At 48.4% G+C, this 19653-nt stretch overlaps 1 protein-coding gene across 2 annotated transcripts in view; it reads right to left on the bottom strand.

Moving 5' to 3' along the window:
• The window catches only part of LOC144504701 (NFX1-type zinc finger-containing protein 1-like), a 47296-nt gene extending 27855 nt beyond the window's left edge, over positions 1-19441 (bottom strand). The window contains exons 1-5 of one of the 2 annotated variants that reach the window (XM_078230440.1): positions 19401-19441; positions 13122-13317; positions 9517-10931; positions 6251-6797; positions 3463-3597 (exon numbers count right to left, since the gene is read on the bottom strand). In XM_078230440.1, the coding sequence (XP_078086566.1) occupies positions 3463-3597; positions 6251-6797; positions 9517-10908 (2074 nt within the window). In that variant the 5' untranslated portion in view covers positions 10909-10931; positions 13122-13317; positions 19401-19441. Of the gene's footprint in view, positions 1-3462; positions 3598-6250; positions 6798-9516; positions 10932-13121; positions 13318-19396 lie in introns of both variants that reach the window. The other variant, XM_078230431.1, reaches the window with a different exon arrangement.
• Between the last annotated feature and the right edge of the window lie 212 nt (positions 19442-19653).

Raw genomic sequence — 19653 nt, 5'->3', positions numbered from 1 at the left:
CTCGTGCATCAGTCGCTGAAAGTAAACTCGCAGGTACAGCAGGCAGTAAAGAAGGCAAATGGTATGTTGGCCTTCATAGCGAGAGGATTTGAGGATAGGGATATTTTGCTGCAATTGTATAGGGTGTTGGTGAGGCCACACCAGGAGTATTGTGTGCAGTTTTGGTGTCCTTATCTGAGGAAGGATGTCCTTGCTATAGAGGGATACAGCGAAGATTTACCAGGCTGATTCCTGGGATGGCAGGTCTGTCATATGAGGAGTGACTAAATTGGTTAGGATTATATTCACTGGAGTTAAAATCATAGAAATCATAGAAACCCTACAGTGCAGAAGGAGGCCATTCGGCCCATCAAGTCTGCGCCGACCACAATCCCACCCAGGCCCTACCCCCACATATTTTACCCGCTAATCCCTCTAACCTACGCATCCCAGGACTCTAAGGGGCAATTTTTTTAACCTGGCCAATCAACCTAACCCGCACATCTTTGGACTGTGCGAGGAAACCGGAGCACCCGGAGGAAACCCACGCAGACACGAGGAGAATGTGCAAACTCCACACAGACAGTGACCCGAGCCGGGAATCGAACCTGGGACCCTGGAGCTGTGAAGCAGCAGTGCTAACCACTGTGCTACCGAAGAGTGAGAGGGATAGAAACATATAAAATTCTAACAGGGTTAGACAGGATAGATTCAGAAAGAATGTTCCCACTCGTGGGGGAGTCCAGAACTAGGGGTCATAGTTTGAGGATAAGGGGTAAACCTTTTAGAACTGAGGGGAGGAAAGGTTTCTTCACCCAGAGGGTGGTGAATGTGTGGGATTCATTATCACAGAATGTAGTTGAGGCCAAAACATTGTGTGATTTCAAGAAGAAATTAGAGCTCTTGGGGTTAAAGGGGTCAAGGGATATGCAGGGTGGGGTGGGGGTGAAATTCAGGATATTGAATATGATCAGCCATGATCAAAATGGATGGCGGAGCGGGCTCAAAAGGGCTGAATGGCCTCCTCCTGCTTCTAGTTTCTATGATTCTATTGTGTTTGGTAGGAGTTCTAGTGACCGCACACATCAAGCTGTGCCCGGAACATTCTTCTACCAATGAGCAGGGTACCACAGATTATTAAGTTCTGGATGGGGCGCTAGCTCGAGGTTTCCCCTCCTTGGCTGTCCACCCTCTGACATGCGCTTGCTTTTGAAGGAGGCTGCCCCCAGTCATTGGCTCAGGAGATCCTTTTTTAATTCTTTCATTGGGATGTGGGTGTCACTGGCTAGACCAACATTTATTGCCCATCCCTAATTCAGAAGGTGGTGAGCTGCCTTCTTGAACCGCTGCAGACCACGAGGTGTAGGTACACCCACAGTGCTGTTAGAGAGGGAGTTCCAGGATTTTGACCCAGTGACAGTGAAGGAACGGCGATATACTTCCAAGTCAGGATAGTGAGTGACTCGGGGGGGAATCTCCAGGTGGGTGTGTTCCCAGGTATCTGCTGCTCTTGTCCTTCTAGACGGTTGAGTTAGTGTGTTTGGAAGGTGCTGCTAAAGGAACCTTGGTGAATTCCTGCAGTGCATTTGTTGATAGTACACATAGTTGCCACTGTGTGTTGGTGGTGGAGGGAGTGGATGTTTGTGGAAGCGGTAGCAATCATGCGGGATTGCTTGTCCTGGATGGTGTCAAGCTTCGAGTGTTGTTGCAGCTGCACCCATCCAGGCAAGTGGAGAGTATTCCATCACACTGCTGACTTGTACCTTGTAGATGACGGACAGGCTTTGGGGAGTCAGGAGGTCATAGAGTCATAGAATAGAATCCCTACAGTACAGAAAGAGGCCATTCGCCCCATCGAGTCTGCACCGACCACAATCCCACCCAGGCCCTACCCCCATTTCCCTACATATTTTACCCACTAATCCCTCTAACCTACGCATCTCAGGACACTAAGGGGTAATTTTAGCATGGCCAATCAACCTAACCCGCGCATCTTTGGACTGTGGGAGGAAACCGGAGCACCCGGAGGAAACCCACGCAGACACGAGGAGAATGTGCAAGCTCCACACAGACAGTGACCCGAGCCGGGAATCGAACCCGGGTCCCTGGAGCTGTGAAGCAGCAGTGCTAACCACTGTGCTACCGTGCCGCCCATGAGTTACTCACCACAGAATTCCTAACCTCTGACCTGCTCGTGCAGCCACAGTATTTGAATTTCACAGTAACTTCAATGAAGTTTTAATGCAAGTTGACTTGTGACACTAATATATAAACTATATGGCTCGTCCATTCAGTTTCTGTTCAATGGTAACCCACAGCATGTGGATATTGGGGGATTCGGTGATTGTAAAGGGGAATGGTTAGATTCTCTCTAAGTTGATCTTTCTCTACACCCTAGCTCTGACTGCAACACGATATTCTGCATCCTCTCCTTTCCTTCTCTATGAACGGTATGCTTTGTCTGTATAGCGCGCAAGAAACAATACTTTTCACTGTATCAGTACATGTGACAATAATAAATCAAATGACAAAGCAGGCTGAAGATGGAGTCCAATCGAGAATCAGTCATTGCAAAGAGCGTGAGAGCTCACTTGGGACAGATACCACTGCTTTTGTACATCTTTCACAATACTCAAAAAAGTAACATATGCAGGACCCTGGGGGAACAGCACAGTTATGGGGCTAACTGGGTAGATCTGCCAAAGAGCTGGCACAGACTGATGGCCTGAATGGCCACCTCCTGTGCTACAAGATCCTCCAATTTATAGTTACCCAACAGATGATGGTAGTGAGAAGCTCTCTCATTGAACTGGGCAGTTAACAAACGATGATTTGATTTATTATTGTCACATGTATTAACATACAGTAAAAAGTATTGTTTCTTGCGCGCTATACAGACAAAACATACCATTCATAGAGAAGGAAACGAGAGCGTGCAGAATGTAGTGTTACAGTCATAGCTAGGGTGTAGAGAAAGATCAACTTAATGCAAGGTAAGTCCATTCAAAAGTCTGACAGCAGCAGGGAAGAAGCTGTTCTTGAGTCGGTCGGTACGTGACCTCAGACTTTTGTATCTTTTTCCCGATGGAAGAAGTTGGAAGAGAGAATGTCCGGGGTGCATGGGGTCCTTGATTATGCTGGCTGCTTTGCTGAGGCAGCAGGAAGTGTAGACAGAATCAATGAATGGGAGGCTGGTTTGCGTGATGGACTGGGCTACGTTCACGACCCTTTGTAGTTTCTTGCGGTCTTAGACAGAGCAGTTTAATACAACAGGGGAGCGTGCTGGGGAGTTAACTGGGTCGGAGTGGAACTGGAGTTATATGTAGGTTAGAGTGGGTAAGGACACCCCTACACAGCAGCAGTGAACCAGCTGGGACTTACTAAACAACCACATTATGATCACTGACACCAGAATTTTCAAAAGTTTCCATAGGTTTTAAAAGCCCATTGTTGAGACGGAGTTACCTCAAAGAACCACCTCACCTTCCAGCAATTGTTCCAGGGCGTGCTTGGTTTGGCAGACAATCAGAATGGGACAGCGATTGCCATCATTGCCCTGCCATAGGTTCTGGTTATGTAGCAGCAGCTCCACCAGTTTTAACCCCAGGAAGCTCTTCCCTATTGCAACAACGGCAAGCAGACCACAGGTTACACACAAACACACACGTGCGCACACACATGCAAACGCACACGCAAACCACTGCTCCAAGGACTAACCCGATAGCTTCTCATTACAAATAGAAATCATAGAAATCATAGAAACCCTACAGTACAGAAAGAGGCCATTCGGCCCATCGAGTCTGCACCGACCATAATCCCACCCAGGCCCTACCCCCATATCCCCACATCTTTAACCACTAATCCCGCTAACCTACGCATCTCAGGACACTAAGGGCAATTTTTAGCATGGCCAATCAACCTAACCCGCACATCTTTGGACTGTGGGAGGAAACCGGAGCACCCGGAGGAAACCCACGCAGACACGAAGAGAATGTGCAAACTCCACACAGACAGTGACCCGAGCCGGGAATCGAACCCAGGACCCTGGAGCTGTGAAGCAGCAGTGCTAACCACTGTGCTACCGTGCCGCCCCAATACATTGGAGTTTGTGTCTACGTAAAAGTAAAGTTATCTAGATCTCAGCCGTGGCTCATTGGGAAACACTCCTCAAAGCGTCCCACCGTGCCTCACCCTCATTTACCCTCGAGTGGAGGCGTATAGTCCCGCAGACCTTTCGCAGCAGCCGCATAGGAGGTCACCCCGGTGTCCAAACATATTCAAAACTTATTCACATGATGTGGGCATTGCTGGCATTTATTGGAGGTTCACTAGATTGATTCCAGAGATGAGGGGTTTGTCGTATGAAGAGAGATTGAACAGTTTAGGCCGATACTCTCTGGAATTTAGAAGAATGAGGGGAGATCAAATTGAGGTATTCAAGATAATAAAAGGTATGGAGCGGGTCATCGAAATATGAATCATATAAGGCATTCTAGGACGAGAGGTCATAGTCTAAGGAGAAGGGGCAGCAAATTTAAAACAGGGTTGAGGAGAAACTACTTCTCCCAAAGGGTTGTGAATCTGTGGAATTCGCTGCCCCAAAGTGCGGTGGATGCTGGGACAGTGAGTAAATTTGAGGAGGAGTTAGACAGAGTTTTAATTGGTAATGGGTTGAAGGGTTATGGGGAGAAGAGCATATCAGCCATGATCGAATGGCAGAGCAGACTCGATGGGCCAAATGGTCTCATTCTGTTCCTATATCTTATGAACTTATCACAACTGAATGTCTCACTTGGCCATTTCAGGGGCAGTTAAGAGTCAACCACATTGCTGTGGCTCTGGAGTCACATGTAGGCAAAAGCAGGCAAGGACGGCAGATTTCCTTCCCTATAGGACATTAGTGGGAATTTGAGACATTCCGGTAGTTCCATTCTTTTCCATATTTATTTAGTTAATCGAATTCAAATTCCTTCAGCAGCTCTGGTGGGATTTGAATTCATGCCTTGGGCTCATTAATCGCAGGGTTCTCAGTCAGAATTCCTCTGGTACAACTCCCTATCACCACAAACAGGTCATTATGTCTCCTTGCTGCTTGTGGGAGCTGGCTGTGCACAGATTGCGGGCTAGATTGCCACATGTAGATGCTGAAAGCTCAGGGCTGAACACAGCGACTCACTCGTAACTCCCTCCCAGAAACCCACAGCCTTCTGAGACCCAAAACCTCAGAGCTTATGCAATGGAGTTTAGAAGGATCTTATTGAAACTTACAAAATACTGAAAGGCTTGGATAGAGTGGACGTGGAGAAGATGTTTCCATCAGTAGGAGAGACTAGGATCAGAGGGCAAGCCTCAGAGTAAAGGGGCGACTTTTAGAACCGAGATAAGGAGGGATTTCTTCAGCCAGAGGGTGGTGAATCTGTGGAATTCATTGCCACAGAAGGCAGATCATTGAGTATATTCAAGACAGAGATAGATTGGTTCTTGATTGGTGACGGAATCAAAGGTTACGGGAAAAAAAATGGGGTTGAAAAATTTATCAGCCAGTATATTCACTGGAGTTTAGAAGAGTGAGCGGGGATCTCATAGAAACTTATAAGATTCTAACAGGGTTAGACAGGGTAGATTCAGAAAGAATGTTCCCAATGGTGGGGGAGTCTAGAACTAGGGGTCACCTTTTAGAACTGAGGTGAGGAGAAATTTCTCCACCCAGAGAGTGGTGAATGTGTGGAATTCACTACCACAGAAAGTAGTTGAGGCCAAAACGTTGTCTGATTTCAAGAAGAAATTAGATATTGCTCTTGGGGCTAAAGAGATTAAGGGATATGGGGGGGAGAGAGAGAGAGAGAGAAGGGAGGATATTGAATTCAGTGATCAGCCATGATCGAATGGCGGAGCAGCCTCAAAGGGCGAATGGCCTAATTCTGCTCCTATATCTTATGGTCTCATACAATCCAACCAGCTCCCCTCCACCAACCAAACCCCCGATAGCCCCTCACCCGAGCCAATCCCCCTCATCTCCCCAATCCCCCTACCCCCCCCGATCACTGTCTGTCACTCTTTCCCATCTCAGTATGGGTTCTATTATCCAGAATCCTTTTTAAGACAATAGAGGAATGACTCCCTACAATCTCTATCTTTACTTCCTGTCAATGTCTACATTCGCCCCATCACAGGCGCCCAATCACTCACAGGCGCCCAATCACTCACAGGCGCCCAATCACTCACAGGCGCCCAATCACTCACAGGCGCCCAATCACTCACAGGCGCTTACCTGTTCCAGGAGGGCCCTGGATTAGTGCAAATTCCCGTTTCAAGGCTTTCTGAAGAGCCTTTAGCTGGGATCGGTCAAAATGCTTCAACCATCGCAGAGAGCGGAAATCCTGCTTAAACGGATTGACTTTGTACATGTCCTGCCCTGTGAGGCTGTCACCTTGCCCCACTAGCTTGCCCTGCTGCAACACGGGATCCGGGCAGGTCTCGGCTGGGTCGTTGCCCCTCCTGGAGGAGCCAGCAGTCTCCAGCGCCAGGCCGGGCCTCCCCTCCTCCGGCTGCTCCCTGATGCGGAGAAACTCTTGCCCAGGGCCGCTGCTTCTCTCTGCCGCCGGACGATGCTCCTCTTCCATGTTCACATCACCCTCAGCCACAAGGGGAATAGATTCCTCGGCAGCCCTCATTCCCTCGTCAGACGGATTGCCCTCCTCTGCTGTTTCTGTTGAACTAATACTATCCTCAGTCGGGTCAAAGAAATCCTCTGCGACGGGCTGTTCTGCACCTGGCTTCACCAATGGGCTGCTGTCGTCTTGCAGATCAATCTCCATCTAAAAACCAAACAGGGTCCAGATACATTGAAACTTCGAGGATGTGAGGGAGTATAAAAACTAGAAGCAGGAGGAGGCCATTCGGCCCTTCGAGCCTGCTCCGCCATTCATTTTAATCATGGCTGATCATCGAATTCAATATCCTGATCCCCCTTCCCCACATATCCCTTGATCCCTTTAGCCCCAAGAGCGAAATCTAATTTCTTCTTGAAATCAGACAATGTTTTGGCCTCAACTACATTCTGTGGGAGTGAATTCCACATATTCACCACCTTCTGGGTGAAGAAATTTCTCCTCACCTCAGTTCTAAAAGGTTTACCCCTTATCCTCAAACTATGACCCCTAGCTCTGGACTCCCCCACCATCGGGAACATTCTTTCTGAATCTACCCTGTTAGAATTTTATAAGTTTCTATGAGATCCCCTCTCTCTCTTCTAAACTCCAGTGAATATAATCCTAACCGACTTAGTCTTTCCTCATATGACAGACCTGCCATCCCAGGAATCAGCCTGGTAAAGCTTTGCTGTGCTCCCTCTATGGCAAGGACATCCCAGAAATAGACCACTCGGCCCATCGAGCCTGCTCCACCATTCAATACCATCATGGTTGATCCAATTGCATCCCACCTCCACACTGTCATCCCCCCCACCCCCCCTCTGCCCCCATAATCCTCAACTTCCATATTAAAAATCTGTCCATCTCAAGTCTTACATATATTTATCCACCCAGCCTCCGCTGCTCTCTGGGTGACAGAATGTCAGACTAAATCACTATCTTGAGAGAAACAGATTTTCCTCATTATCATCCCTCTTAAACTGTGTCTCCTAGTTCACGCACGCACTATCCAGTCCCCTCAGGATCTTAAGTTTCATTAAGATTATCTCTCATTCTTCTAAACCACGATGGATACCTTTTCAACCTTTCCCCAGAGGATAACCCCCCCCCCCACCCCAGCCCAGGAAATTAGTCAAGTGAACAGTTTCTGAGCTGCTCCTAACGCAGTTATATCCTTTTTCACACAAGGAGGCCAAAACTGTCCCCAGCACTCCAGATGTGGTCTCGCCCAGGTCCTGCACAGCTGCAGTAAAACTTGCTACATTTCTTGGAACAGGTATATGGATTCCAAATGATTCTCTCTCTGGATGCTGCCAGAGCTGCTGAGCTTTTCCAGTCTTTTTTGCTTCGGATTCCAGCATCCGTAGTTGGGATTCGCCAGTTCCCGTGGCAGCAAATGGAGATTGGACTGAGTGCCATGTTCCCCATTCTCACTGGCAGGGCGAACGAGACCGGGAATTCCGGCTTTTATTCCCTATTTTTATATTCCATTCCCCTTCCTAATCACTGACTCTACCTGCAGACTAAACGTGGGTGTGATTCACAAGGTTCACAACTCTGAGTGAAGAAATTCCTCACCTCAACCAGGGGTCACAGTCTGAGGATTCAGGATAGACCATTTAGGACGGAGGTGAGGAGACATTTCTTCACCCAAAGAGTGGTGAGCCTGTGGAATTCATTACCACAGGAAGGAGTTGATGCCAAAACATTGAATGTGTTCAAGAGGCGGCTGGATATAGCACTTGGGGCGAATGGGATCAAAGGTTATGGGGAGAAAGCAGGATTAGGCTATTGAGTTGGATGATCAGCCATGATCGTAATGAATGGGGGAGCAGGCTCAAAGGGCCGAATGGCCTCCTCCTGCTCCTATCTTCTATGTTTCTCATCCTAAATTTACTTATATTGGCGGACAGAGTGGGAAGGCTTTTTTTAAATTCTCTCCTGGGATGTTGGCGCCATCGGCAAGGACAGTGTTTATTACCCATCCCCAATTGTCCTCCAGGTACAACAGTTTCAGGACAACCACTTGGCTGTGGATCTGGAGTCACTCGCAGACCAGGAGAAAGAATCATAAAATCCCTACAGTATTGAGCCTGCACCGACAGCAATCCCACCCAGGCCCTTTCCCCGTAACCTCACATATTTACCCTGCTAATCTCCTGACACTAAGGGGCAATTTAGAATGGCCAATCAACCTAACCCACACATCTTTGGACTGTGGGAGGAAACCGGAGCACCCGGAGGAAACCCATGCAGACACGGGGAGAACGGGCAAACTCCACTCAGACAGTGACCCAAGCTGGGAATCGAAGCCGGGTCCCTGGCGCTGTGAGGCAGCAGTGCTAACCACTGTGTCACCGTACCGCCCCAAGGAGAATGGCAGATTTCCTCCCCGGGGAGACATTAGAGAAAGTAGGCAGATTTTTATGGCCAATCAGTGGCTTTATGGTCACCTTTAGTGAGTGCGTTCAGGACAGAGGCAGAGAGATTACAATCTGTCTGTGTGGAGTTTGCACGTTCTCGCCGTGTCTGTGTGGGTTTCCTCCGGGTGCTCCGGTTTCCTCCCACAGTCCAAAGATGTGCGGGTTAGGTGGATTGGCCATGATAAATTGCCACTAGTGTCAGGGGGATTAGCAGGGTAAATGTGTGGGGTTACGGGAATAGGGCCTGGGTGGGATTGTGGTCGGTGCAGACTCGATGGGCCGAATGGCCTCCTTCTGCACTGTAGGATTCTATGATTCTATGAATTAAGGGATAGGAGGAAGCGGCGGGAATGTAGAGTTGTGCCTGGAGAACAGCCATGATCTTATCGAGTGACAGAGCAGACGCAAAGGGCCCAATGACCTGCCCCTGCCCCCATTTCTTACAATCAATGGAACCTTACCTCAGCTTCGACCGCATCTGGAACGTTTCTGAGCAAGGGTAGCAGATCTAGGCTGACGTCACGCTGCTGAAGGTAGGCAGGGGGATGGACTGATGGTCTGCACTTGACAATGTATCGCTGGAAAGGGATCCGCTTGACATCCATTTCCTGCAGCCCCTGAAGGACGTGGCGATAGGCTTCAAAGTAAGCCGGAGACTCCATCATCATGAAGCGGTGCCGGTAGACGTGCTTGGATAGCTCCAGGTGGCTGCTGGAGAACTTGAGCAAGACCAGGCCTTGGCTGAGCAACTTGGGGCTCGACTTTGCGACCGAGGCAAAGAATATTTCCTCGCAATCCGTCGCCAGGAGGCAGACTAGGGACCCTTTCCCCAGTCTTTTGGAACCCCACGAGGCTCCGTGGCGGACCTTGTCCACATCGAATTGGACCTTGTACATGACACCCTCCCACTGGCAAACCGGGTGCAGAACCCGGGCATTCCTGTAAACCTTCATTTCCCTGGATCCACCCGACATCTCCACAAAATGGCTCCTTGGCGCAAGGTAAGCTGTAATTTCTTCCCGCAGGGGCTTTACAAAGTCTTCCCGTAAGAGACGGAAGTGGGTGTCTATGTACGCAAAGTTGCTCTCGTACGGTCCCGTGATTTTATTGGGGAACACCATGGGATTCGCCAGGCCAATCATGTCCTGGGAGCTGGGGAAGATGGAAAGGTTACGGAAGTCCTTGGGCTGCTCCGGGTTGAATATCCCCCACGTCGGCATGCGCCACTCTCCCGGGAATGCCTCGTTGACAGCACGCTCGAGGTCAAGCAACTGTTTCTTCATCGGCCAGGAAAAGCAAGCGCCCAAGCTCTGAAGTCTCTGCAGGCGGGCACTGAGCATGTCCACTGGCGCGGAGATGCAAGTTTGAATGCTCTCGGGAAACGCCAGGGTCAGGTGGCGAAGGAATGCAATGAGGTCGTCCATGACGCCTCTGTCAACATGGCCGCCATAGTCATTGAAAACAGCAATGGAGTGAAGCAAGCTCCTCAAAAGGAATGGAGAGCGCATCACTAACTGAAGAACGGATTGAGTCTTCTCTTTGCTGCCAGCCATGTCAGCTGCTCTCCTTAAAGCCCGGACAATACAATGGACTTCGGGGCTCCCCAACTCCATCCCATTGAGAATTTCTGCCAACTCATCTCGGCGTTTCAGAAGGAACGGCAAAACTTGGTGCCGGTCACAGTTGTCCAGATGGTTGAGGAATGATGGCAGGTCCAGCGGGAAGTTGGCACCTTGCCTGTGGTATCCACCTCTGCCTTGAGCCAAGTTTTCTCTGGGAGATTCCCGAGGAATTTTCATTGTGTGGTGCTCAAAGCCATTGTGGCCATCAGGTCTTCTTCGCTTCCTGTCCATGTTTGGAAGTTGGGAAGAATTCCCTGAAAGGCAAACAAATCAAACTTTGGCTCAGTTATTTATAATCAGTCCGTCTTTTACTGGGGAATCATAGAATAGTGCAGAAGGAGGCCATTCGGTCCATCGAGTCTGCACTGACAACAGGCCCTATCCCCGTAACCCCACATATTTACACGACTAATCCCCGACATCCCTCTAACACTAAGGGGCAATTCAGTATGGCCAATCCACCTAACCTGCACATTTTTGGACTGTGGGAGGAAATTGGAGCACCCGGAGGAAACCCACGCAGACACGGGGAGAACGTGCAGACTCCACGCAGACAGTGACCCAAGCCGGGAATCGAACCCAGCTCCCTGGTGCTGTGAGACAGCAGTGCTAACCACTGTGCGACAGCAGTGCTAACCACTGTGCCACCGTGCCGGGAGATAGTGGCCTAGTGGTAATGTGACTGGACTAGTAATCTAGAGGCCCAGGCACATGCTCTGGGGAATGGGTTCAATCCCAGCATGGCAGCTGGTGGAATTTAAATTCAATCCATAAATATGGACTCAAAAGCTGGTCTAATGATGACCTTGAGACCATTGTCCATTGTTGGAAAAACCCACCTGGTTCACTAATATCCTTTAGGGAAGGAAATCTGCCGTCCTTACCCGGTCTGGTCTACACGTGACTCCAGAGCCACAGCAATGCGATGGACTCTTAAATGTACAAGAGAAATTTGGGATGGGCCTTGCTTGCAGCACCCACATCCCGTGAAAGAATAAAGTTTCCGTTTCTTTTTGGAGGGAGCCTCTCTGGGTCAGAAGGTGAAGCTTCGCAAACTCCGGCTGGGCAAATGGGTCTCCATTCAGCTCCCATTCAGCGTTGCCGTCCAGAGGGAGGCTCCCACCTGCTGGATGTGAGAGAACTCCCCCCCCCGCCCCCCCACATCCTGCCTCCCCCTCCTTTAATCAGAGATTCTAACAAACATTAACTGTCCACAGGTGACCCAATACCATTTCCCATCACAGGCAAAACTGTGGTGGTGGCAGCAGTGGCAGGGGAGGTGACATGCCTTCTTCCCCCTCCCCTTCAAGCAGACAGACTAAAAGATATTAAACTCAGTCCATAGAATCGTCACAGGAGGAGGCCGTTTGTGCTGGTTCTTTGCAAGAGTCATCAGTTAGTCTCCCTAATATCACCCCTGTTTATCCCAACTCCCTTTGGAACGGAATCAATTAATCTTCTCCCACTCTATCAGCCAGTGCATTCCAGATCACAACAACTCGGAGTTAAATCAAATCATTACAATTGGTGGGTAAAACTGCTTCCTTCCTCCCTTGGTTCTTTTGCAAACCTGTGTCCTGTGACCCTCCTGCCAATAGGAACAGTTTGTTTGAAGTGTATTCTGTGTCACTGGCTTGGTCAGTGTTTACTGACCCTCCCTAATTACCCACACACGTGTCTTGCTCAGCCATTTCAGGGGTAGTTAAGAGTCAACCACATTGCTGTGGGTCTGGATTACACGTAGGCCAGACCAAGGCCAGCATTCTCCAATCTCCCACACCCTGCGACTGCTGCCAGCGAGAATGGGTGCTCAGCTAAATCTTCATTCACTGCAGCGGGACTGGAGAATCCCGGACACCAGGCCAGGGCTAATGTCTGAAAAATCGCCCATTTCAAACAGACGTATTGCAGCACCTTCTCAGACCGTATTTAATATTCCATAGAATAGAATCCATAGAATCCTACAGTGCAGAAGGCGGCCATTTGGCCCATCGAGTCTGTACTGACCACAATCCCACCCAGGCCCTATTCCCGCAACCCCACCCATTTATCCTGCTAATTCCCCTGGCAGCAGGGGCAATTTAGCTTGGCCAATCCACCTAACCTTTGGACTGTGGGAGGAAACCAGAGCACCCAGAGGAAACCCACGCAGACATGGGAAGAATGTGTAAACTCCGCACAGACAGTGACTGGAGGCTGGAATTTGACCTGGGACCCTGGCGCTGTGAGGCAGCAGTGCTAACCACTGTGCCGCCCTATTGAAGGCATTCTTGCTGAAGGAGTTTCCTTATTTACTCTCATCAAAACCCATCATGATTTTGAGCCTCTCGAGTGAACTTTCTGCTTCACACCCTCATCACTTTAGCAACTTGCTCACTTTACATCTCAAAAACATCCATGTAGATGTCACCATTCCTGCTGCTGATTTAGCTGAAATCCTTCACCTGTGGAATCAGGCTCCGGGTAAGAATAGCGTCTCAGATGTTAAATGTGGGCCACGTCACCAACACAGCTCAGTCCTGCCCCCAAACGTACGTTCCAAAAGCCCAGGCTTGGCAAGCCTTTGTCACCAGCTGCTCCGGCTGTCACACTTCCTGAACAGGTGTCAGATCCACACGACTGTGCTCATTCCAATTTAAGCTGTAAATGACAGAAACAGAATCTCAGAATTGTGGCGGCGCAGGAGAAGGCCATTCGGCCCATTGTGCCTCCATGCCTGCACTAGCTCTCTGAGTGAACAATTCCCTCAGTGCCATTCCTCCCTGTAACCCTGCACATTCTTCCTCCTCAGATTACAGTCTAGTTCCCTTTTGAATGTTCCGATGAAACCTACCTCCACCACACTTTAAAAAAATTTTGGGCAGCATGGTGGCACAGTGGTTAGCACTACTGTCTCACAGTGCCAGGGACGCAGGTTCGATTCCCGGCCTCGGGTCACTGTCTGTGTGGAGTTTGCACGTTCTCCCCGTGTCTGCGTGGGTTTCCTCCAGGTGCTCCGGTTTCCTCCCACAGTCCGAAAGACGTGCTGGTTAGGTGCATTGGCCCAAACAGGTGCCGGAGTGTGGCAACTAGGGAAATTTCACAGTAACTTCATTGCAGTGTGAATGTAGGCGTACTTGTGACTAATAAATAAACTTTAATAAACTTTCAGGCAGCACATTCCAGACCTCCAACACCCTATTATTCTGAAGCTGCGTCACTCGCAAGAATACAAACAAACTTCAGGTATCACTACACACAGTTTCGATATTCAGGAAATGGATTCAAATTCTGTACGTCACGCCCTGCTTCTGTGAGTTTCACTAAACTAGCTCACCAATCTCCACCCAGACAGGGACTGTTTCTGATCTCTCACCCTACCAGAGGTTGCAGCAATCAGAGGAAATATTCAAGATGACGGGTGCTTTTAATGCAGAAATCAAGGTTTTTTGACAACAACTTCATAGAATCCCTACAGTGCAGAAAGAGGCCATTTGGCCCATCGGGTCTGCACCGACCACAATCTTACACTTATATAGCACCGTTCACAGATTAAATAGACGTTTTACATTATCAGTCAAAATTTGACACTAGGCTACGGGTAGCACAGTGGTTAGCACTGCTGCCTCACAGCGTCAGGGGCCCAGGTTCAATTCCAGCCTTGGCTCACTGTCTGTATGGAGTCTGCACATTCTCCCCGTGTCTGCGTGGGTTTCCTCCGGGTGCTCCGGTTTCCTCCCACACTCCACAAAGATGTGCGAGTTAGGTTGATTGGCTATGTCAGGGGGATTAGCAAGGTAAATGCGTGAGGTTATGGGAATAGGGTCTAGATGGGATTGTGGTCGGTACAGACTCAGTCATAGAGGTTTACAGCATGGAAACAGGCCCTTCGGCCCAACTTGTCCATGCCACCCTTTTTTTAAAAAACTCTTTAAGCTAATCCCAATTGCCCGCATTTGGCCCATATCCCTCTATAACCATTTTACCCATGTAACTGTCTAAATGCTTTTTAAAAGACAAAATTGTACCCGCCTCCACTACTACCTCTGGTAGCTCGTTCCAGACACTCACCACCCTGTGTGTGAAAAAAATTGCCCCTCTGGACCCTTTGGTATCTCTCCCCTTAAACCTATGCCCTCTAGTTTTAGACTCCCCTACCTTTGGGAAAAGATATTGACTATCTAGCTGATCGATGCCCCTCATTATTTTATAGACATCTATGAGGTCACCCCTCAGCCTTCTACGCTCCAGAGAAAAAAGTCCCAGTCTATCCAGCCTCTCCTTATAACTCAATCCATCAAGTCCCGGTAGCATCCTAGTAAATATTTTCTGCACTCTTTCGAGTTTAATAATAGGGTGACCAGAACTGTACACAGTATTCCAAGTGTGGCCTTATCAATGTTTTGTACAACTGCAACAAGACGTCCCAACTCCTGTATTCAATGTTCTGACTGATGAAACCAAGCATGCTGAATGCCTTCTTCACCACTCTGTCCACCTGTGACTCCACTTTCAAGGAGCTATGAACATGTACCCCATGATCTCTTTGTTCTGTAACTCTCCCCAATGCCCTACCATTAACTGAGTAAGTCCTGCCCTGGTTCAATCTACCAAAATACATCACCTCGCATTTGTCTAAATTAAACTCCATCTGCCATTCGTCAGCCCACTGGCCCAATTGATCAAGATCCTGTTGCAATCAGGGATAACTTTCTTCACTGTCCACTATGCCACCAATCTTGGTATCATCTGCAAACTTACTAACCATGCCTCCTATATTCTCATCCAAATCATTAATATAAATGACAACTAACAGTGGACCCAGCACTGATCCCTGAGGCACACCGCTGGTCACAGGCCTCCAGTTTGAAAAGCAACCCTCTACAACCACCCTCTGGCTTCTGTCAAGAAGCCAATTTTGGATCCATTTAGATACCTCACCATGGATCCCGTGAGATTTAACCTTATGCAACAACCTACCATGTGGTACCTTGTCAAAGGCCTTGCTAAAGTCCATGTAGACAACATCAACTGCACTGCCCTCATCTACCTTCTTGGTTGCCTCTTCAAAAAACTCAATCAAATTTGTGAGACATGATTTTCCACTCACAAAGCCATGCTGAATGTCCCTAATCAGTCCTTGCATCTCTAAATGCCTGTAGATCCTGTCTCTCAAAATACCTTCCAACAACTTACCACAGGTGTGAGGCTCACTGGCCTGTAGTTCCCAGGCTTTTCCCTGCAGCCCTTTTTAAACAAAGGCACAACATTTGCCACTCTCCAATCTTCAGGCACCTCACCCGTGACTATCGATGATTCAAATATCTCAGCTAGGGGACCTGCAATTTCCTCCCTAGCCTCTCACAACGTCCTGGGATACACTTCATCAGGTCCCGGGGATTTACCTACCTTGATGCGCTTTAAGACTTCCAGCACCTCCTTCTCTGTAATATGTACATTCCTCAAGACATCGCTATTTATTTCCCCAAGTTCCCTAACATCCATGCTTTTCTCAACAGTAAATATTGATGAGAAATATTCATTTAGGATCTCACCCATCCCTTGTGGATCTGCACATAGATGACCTTGTTACTCTTAAGAGGCCCTACTCTCTCCCTTGTTACTCTTTTGTCCTTTATGTATTTGTAGAAGCTCTTTGGATTCTCCTTTGCCTTATCTGCCAAAACAATTTCGTGTCCCCTTTTTGCCCTCTTGACTTCTCTCTTAATCTACTCCTATACTCTTCAAGGGATTCACTTGATCCCAGCTACCTATGCATGTCATGTGCCTCTTTCTTTCTTCACAAAGACTCGATGGGCCAAATGGCCTCCTTCTGTACTCTAAGGATTCTATGAATCTGGCATTGTCTGGAATATTTCTGGGCTAGCCCACACAGCTCACTCACGCCACACTGAGACAAATCATTCAGTACTGATCAGTGAACGCTTTGTCCTGAAGATAACCCGTGAGGTTTGGATCAAGAGCAGGAGGATTGGCTTCTTGTTGACTGGGGAAGGAATGACAGGCAAAATGGCCTTCTTTCATACTATAATCCCGAGATAAGAACAGCTGTTGGATGTTTCATTGCAGAGACGGGGAGAGGGAGGAAGAGAGAGGGAGAGCAAAAGAGGGAGGAAGAGAGGGAAAAAGAGAAGATGGATGAAGGATTAAAAAAAATTCATCCAATTAGCTAGGAGTTAAAATTAAAAATCAAAGCCTTTCACACTGCCAATCTATCTGGGAAAGGGAAACCCGTCTGAGTTTGTGCGTATATACATTGAGTTTTAAAGAGTGACTTAAAGAGGAAAGAGGTGGAGATCGGTGGTAAATTTAGGGAGGGAATTCCAGAGCTTAGGGCCCAACAAGAAGCAAAAAAACAGAGCAATTAAAATGGGTGATGTTGGAGGAGGCCAGTAATCTCTGGAGGGGTTGTGGGGCTGCTGGGAGAGGCAGGGCCCTGGAGAGATTGAAAAACAAAGTTGAGAATTCTTAAATTCAGATGTTGATAGACTGGGAGCCAATGTTGGATTGACACATTTTTACTATAGTAACTGTTTTGCAGGGGGCGGGAAGGGGCAAGTGTTTTTTCTAATAGATTATTTGCAATTTTACCAAAATCTGGGCTGATATTTTGTAGGTAAACAAATCAGTGCAGTTGCCATAGTGACAAAGACTGACACCAGCCGATTGGATTCTTTCCTGCCACTAGTAAACAAGCTTATTAAGAATGATCAGCCAGCCAGCACCATCGCTCCAGCTTCCAGGAATCGAAACAAGCTGAATCTCACTGGGTTACCAAGATTCTGTTCCCTTTCTCATTGACCAAGGGGGACGAAGTATAACTGGAAATGGGCCAGTGCAAAGTGGGAACTCAAAGTCCCCAAACCTCCAGGAATATGCTTTTTCATTATTCATTCATGGGACATGGGCGTCGGCGGCTGGTCAGCATTTATTACCCATCCCTAGCTGCCCTTGAGAGGGCAGTTGGGAGTCAACCACATTGCTATGGCTCTGGAGTCACATGCAGGCCAAACCGGGTAAGGACGGCAGATTTCCTTCCCTAAAAGGACATTAGTGAACCAGATGAGTTCTTCCTACAATGGTTTCATGGTTATCAGTAGATTTTTAATTCCAGATACTTTTTATTGAATTCAAATTCCACCATCTGCCTTGGTGGGATTCGAACTCGGGTCCCAGCTGCGAATCTGGCTGTAACGACAATACCACTAGACCATGTTCAGCCAGAATTGGCAACCCAGCCAACAACCTTACACTCAACCCTGGAGACAGCCTCCAAACCCAGTTGCCCCCTGCTGTCCACAAAGGGGGACACACTCTCCCCTCTCCCACACTACCCAGAGGAGGGTCAACGTGTTGAGAGATTCTTCACCTCTGCTCCCTCCATACCTGTCTCCAAACCTCAGCTCATCACGTTCTTCATTCCTCTACCCCAGCTTAGGCCTGCACTTTCCAAGCAATGACTGATATTGGATACACCGCTACGGGAAATAGGCTGGTATGGTTTGAACCATAGAAATTTGAACCATAGAAATATACGGCATAGAAGGAGGCAGCAGCCATTCAGCCCATCACACCTGTTCCATCTCTGTTAAAGAGTTATCCAGTTAGTCCCACCACCCCACACTTTCCTTCCAACTCTGTATTTTTGTTATTTGTAAGTATTTATCCAACTCACTTCTGGAAGTTATCAAATCTACTTCCACCGTTCTTTCAGACAGCAGAATGCAGATCACAATTCAATTCCCTATGGCACAGTGGCAAGCACTACTGCCTCACAGTGCCAAGGACCCAGGTTCAATTCCGGCCTCAGGTCACTGTCTGTGTGGAGTCTGCACGTTCTCCCAGTGTCTGTGTGGGTTTCCTCCGGGTGCTCCGGTTTCCTCCCACACTCCAAAAGATCATAGAATCCCTACAATGTAGGAGGAGGCCATTTGGCCCATCAAGTCTGCACTGCCCACAATCCCACCCAGATCCTATCCCCGTTAACCCCATTTACCCTGCTAGTCCCCCTGACACTAAGGGGGAATTTAGCATAGCCGATTAACCTAGCCTGTACATCTTTGGACCGTGGGAGGGAACCGGAGGAAACCCACGGAGAGAACGTGCAAACTCTGCACAGACGGTGACCCAAGCTGGGAATTGAACCTGGGTCCCTGGCGCTGTGAGGCAGCAGTGTTAATCATTGTGCCACCCTGTGCAGGTTAGGTGGATTGGCCATGCTTAATTGACCCAAGTGTCAGGGCGTTTAGCAGGATAAATATGTGGAGTTTCAGGGATTGGGCCTGGGTGGGATTGCGGTTGGCGCAGACTCGATGGGCCAAATGGTCTCCTTCTGCACTGTAGGAATTCTATGATCACTAAGCTTCCTGCCCCTGGAAAGAGCTTCTCCCTAGTTACACTAAAGCCATTAGGTCAGGTGCAGCCCAGAATATAAACCCTTTCCATGGACCATCCAGAAGAGGCAGCAGCGGTGTTGCTGCAGGAACATCTCTGGCACATCCCAAAACAGAGAGTTGTGGAGGGAGAAACAGGAAAATGCAACAGAGTGAGAAGGAAAACTTGCCTTTGTATAACACCTTCACAATTTGAAGTCCAAATCAAATTATTTCACAAGCAATAAAGCACTTTTGAAATGTAGGGATTAATGTGGCAGAAAGATAGACAAAACACACAGGGAAAGAGAGAGTCAGATATTAGAGACTTTCAGAAAGCTACGTACTTACTGCATCCACCTACTGATGTGTTGAAACCTACAGCAGCTCTCACAGCTTGCCAATCAGCTTAAATACTTCCTACTTCCTGAGAGACTGGGTCCTAGAGCCTGCCCTGCTTACAAACCTTACACTGGGCATGTGCTCAGAGCTGGAGTCAAAATGCAAGCATTACATTTTGCAATGAATCACCACTCATCTGATGACGGGGCAATGCTCCAAAAGCTCGTGATTCCAAATAAACCTGTTGGACTCTAACCTGGTG

Source organism: Mustelus asterias, chromosome 2 (genome assembly GCF_964213995.1).
Source record: "Mustelus asterias chromosome 2, sMusAst1.hap1.1, whole genome shotgun sequence".
Classification (NCBI taxonomy): Eukaryota; Metazoa; Chordata; class Chondrichthyes; order Carcharhiniformes; family Triakidae; genus Mustelus; species Mustelus asterias.
The sequence above is the reverse complement of the archived record's forward strand: the minus strand, read 5'-3'. Positions and strand labels throughout refer to the sequence as shown.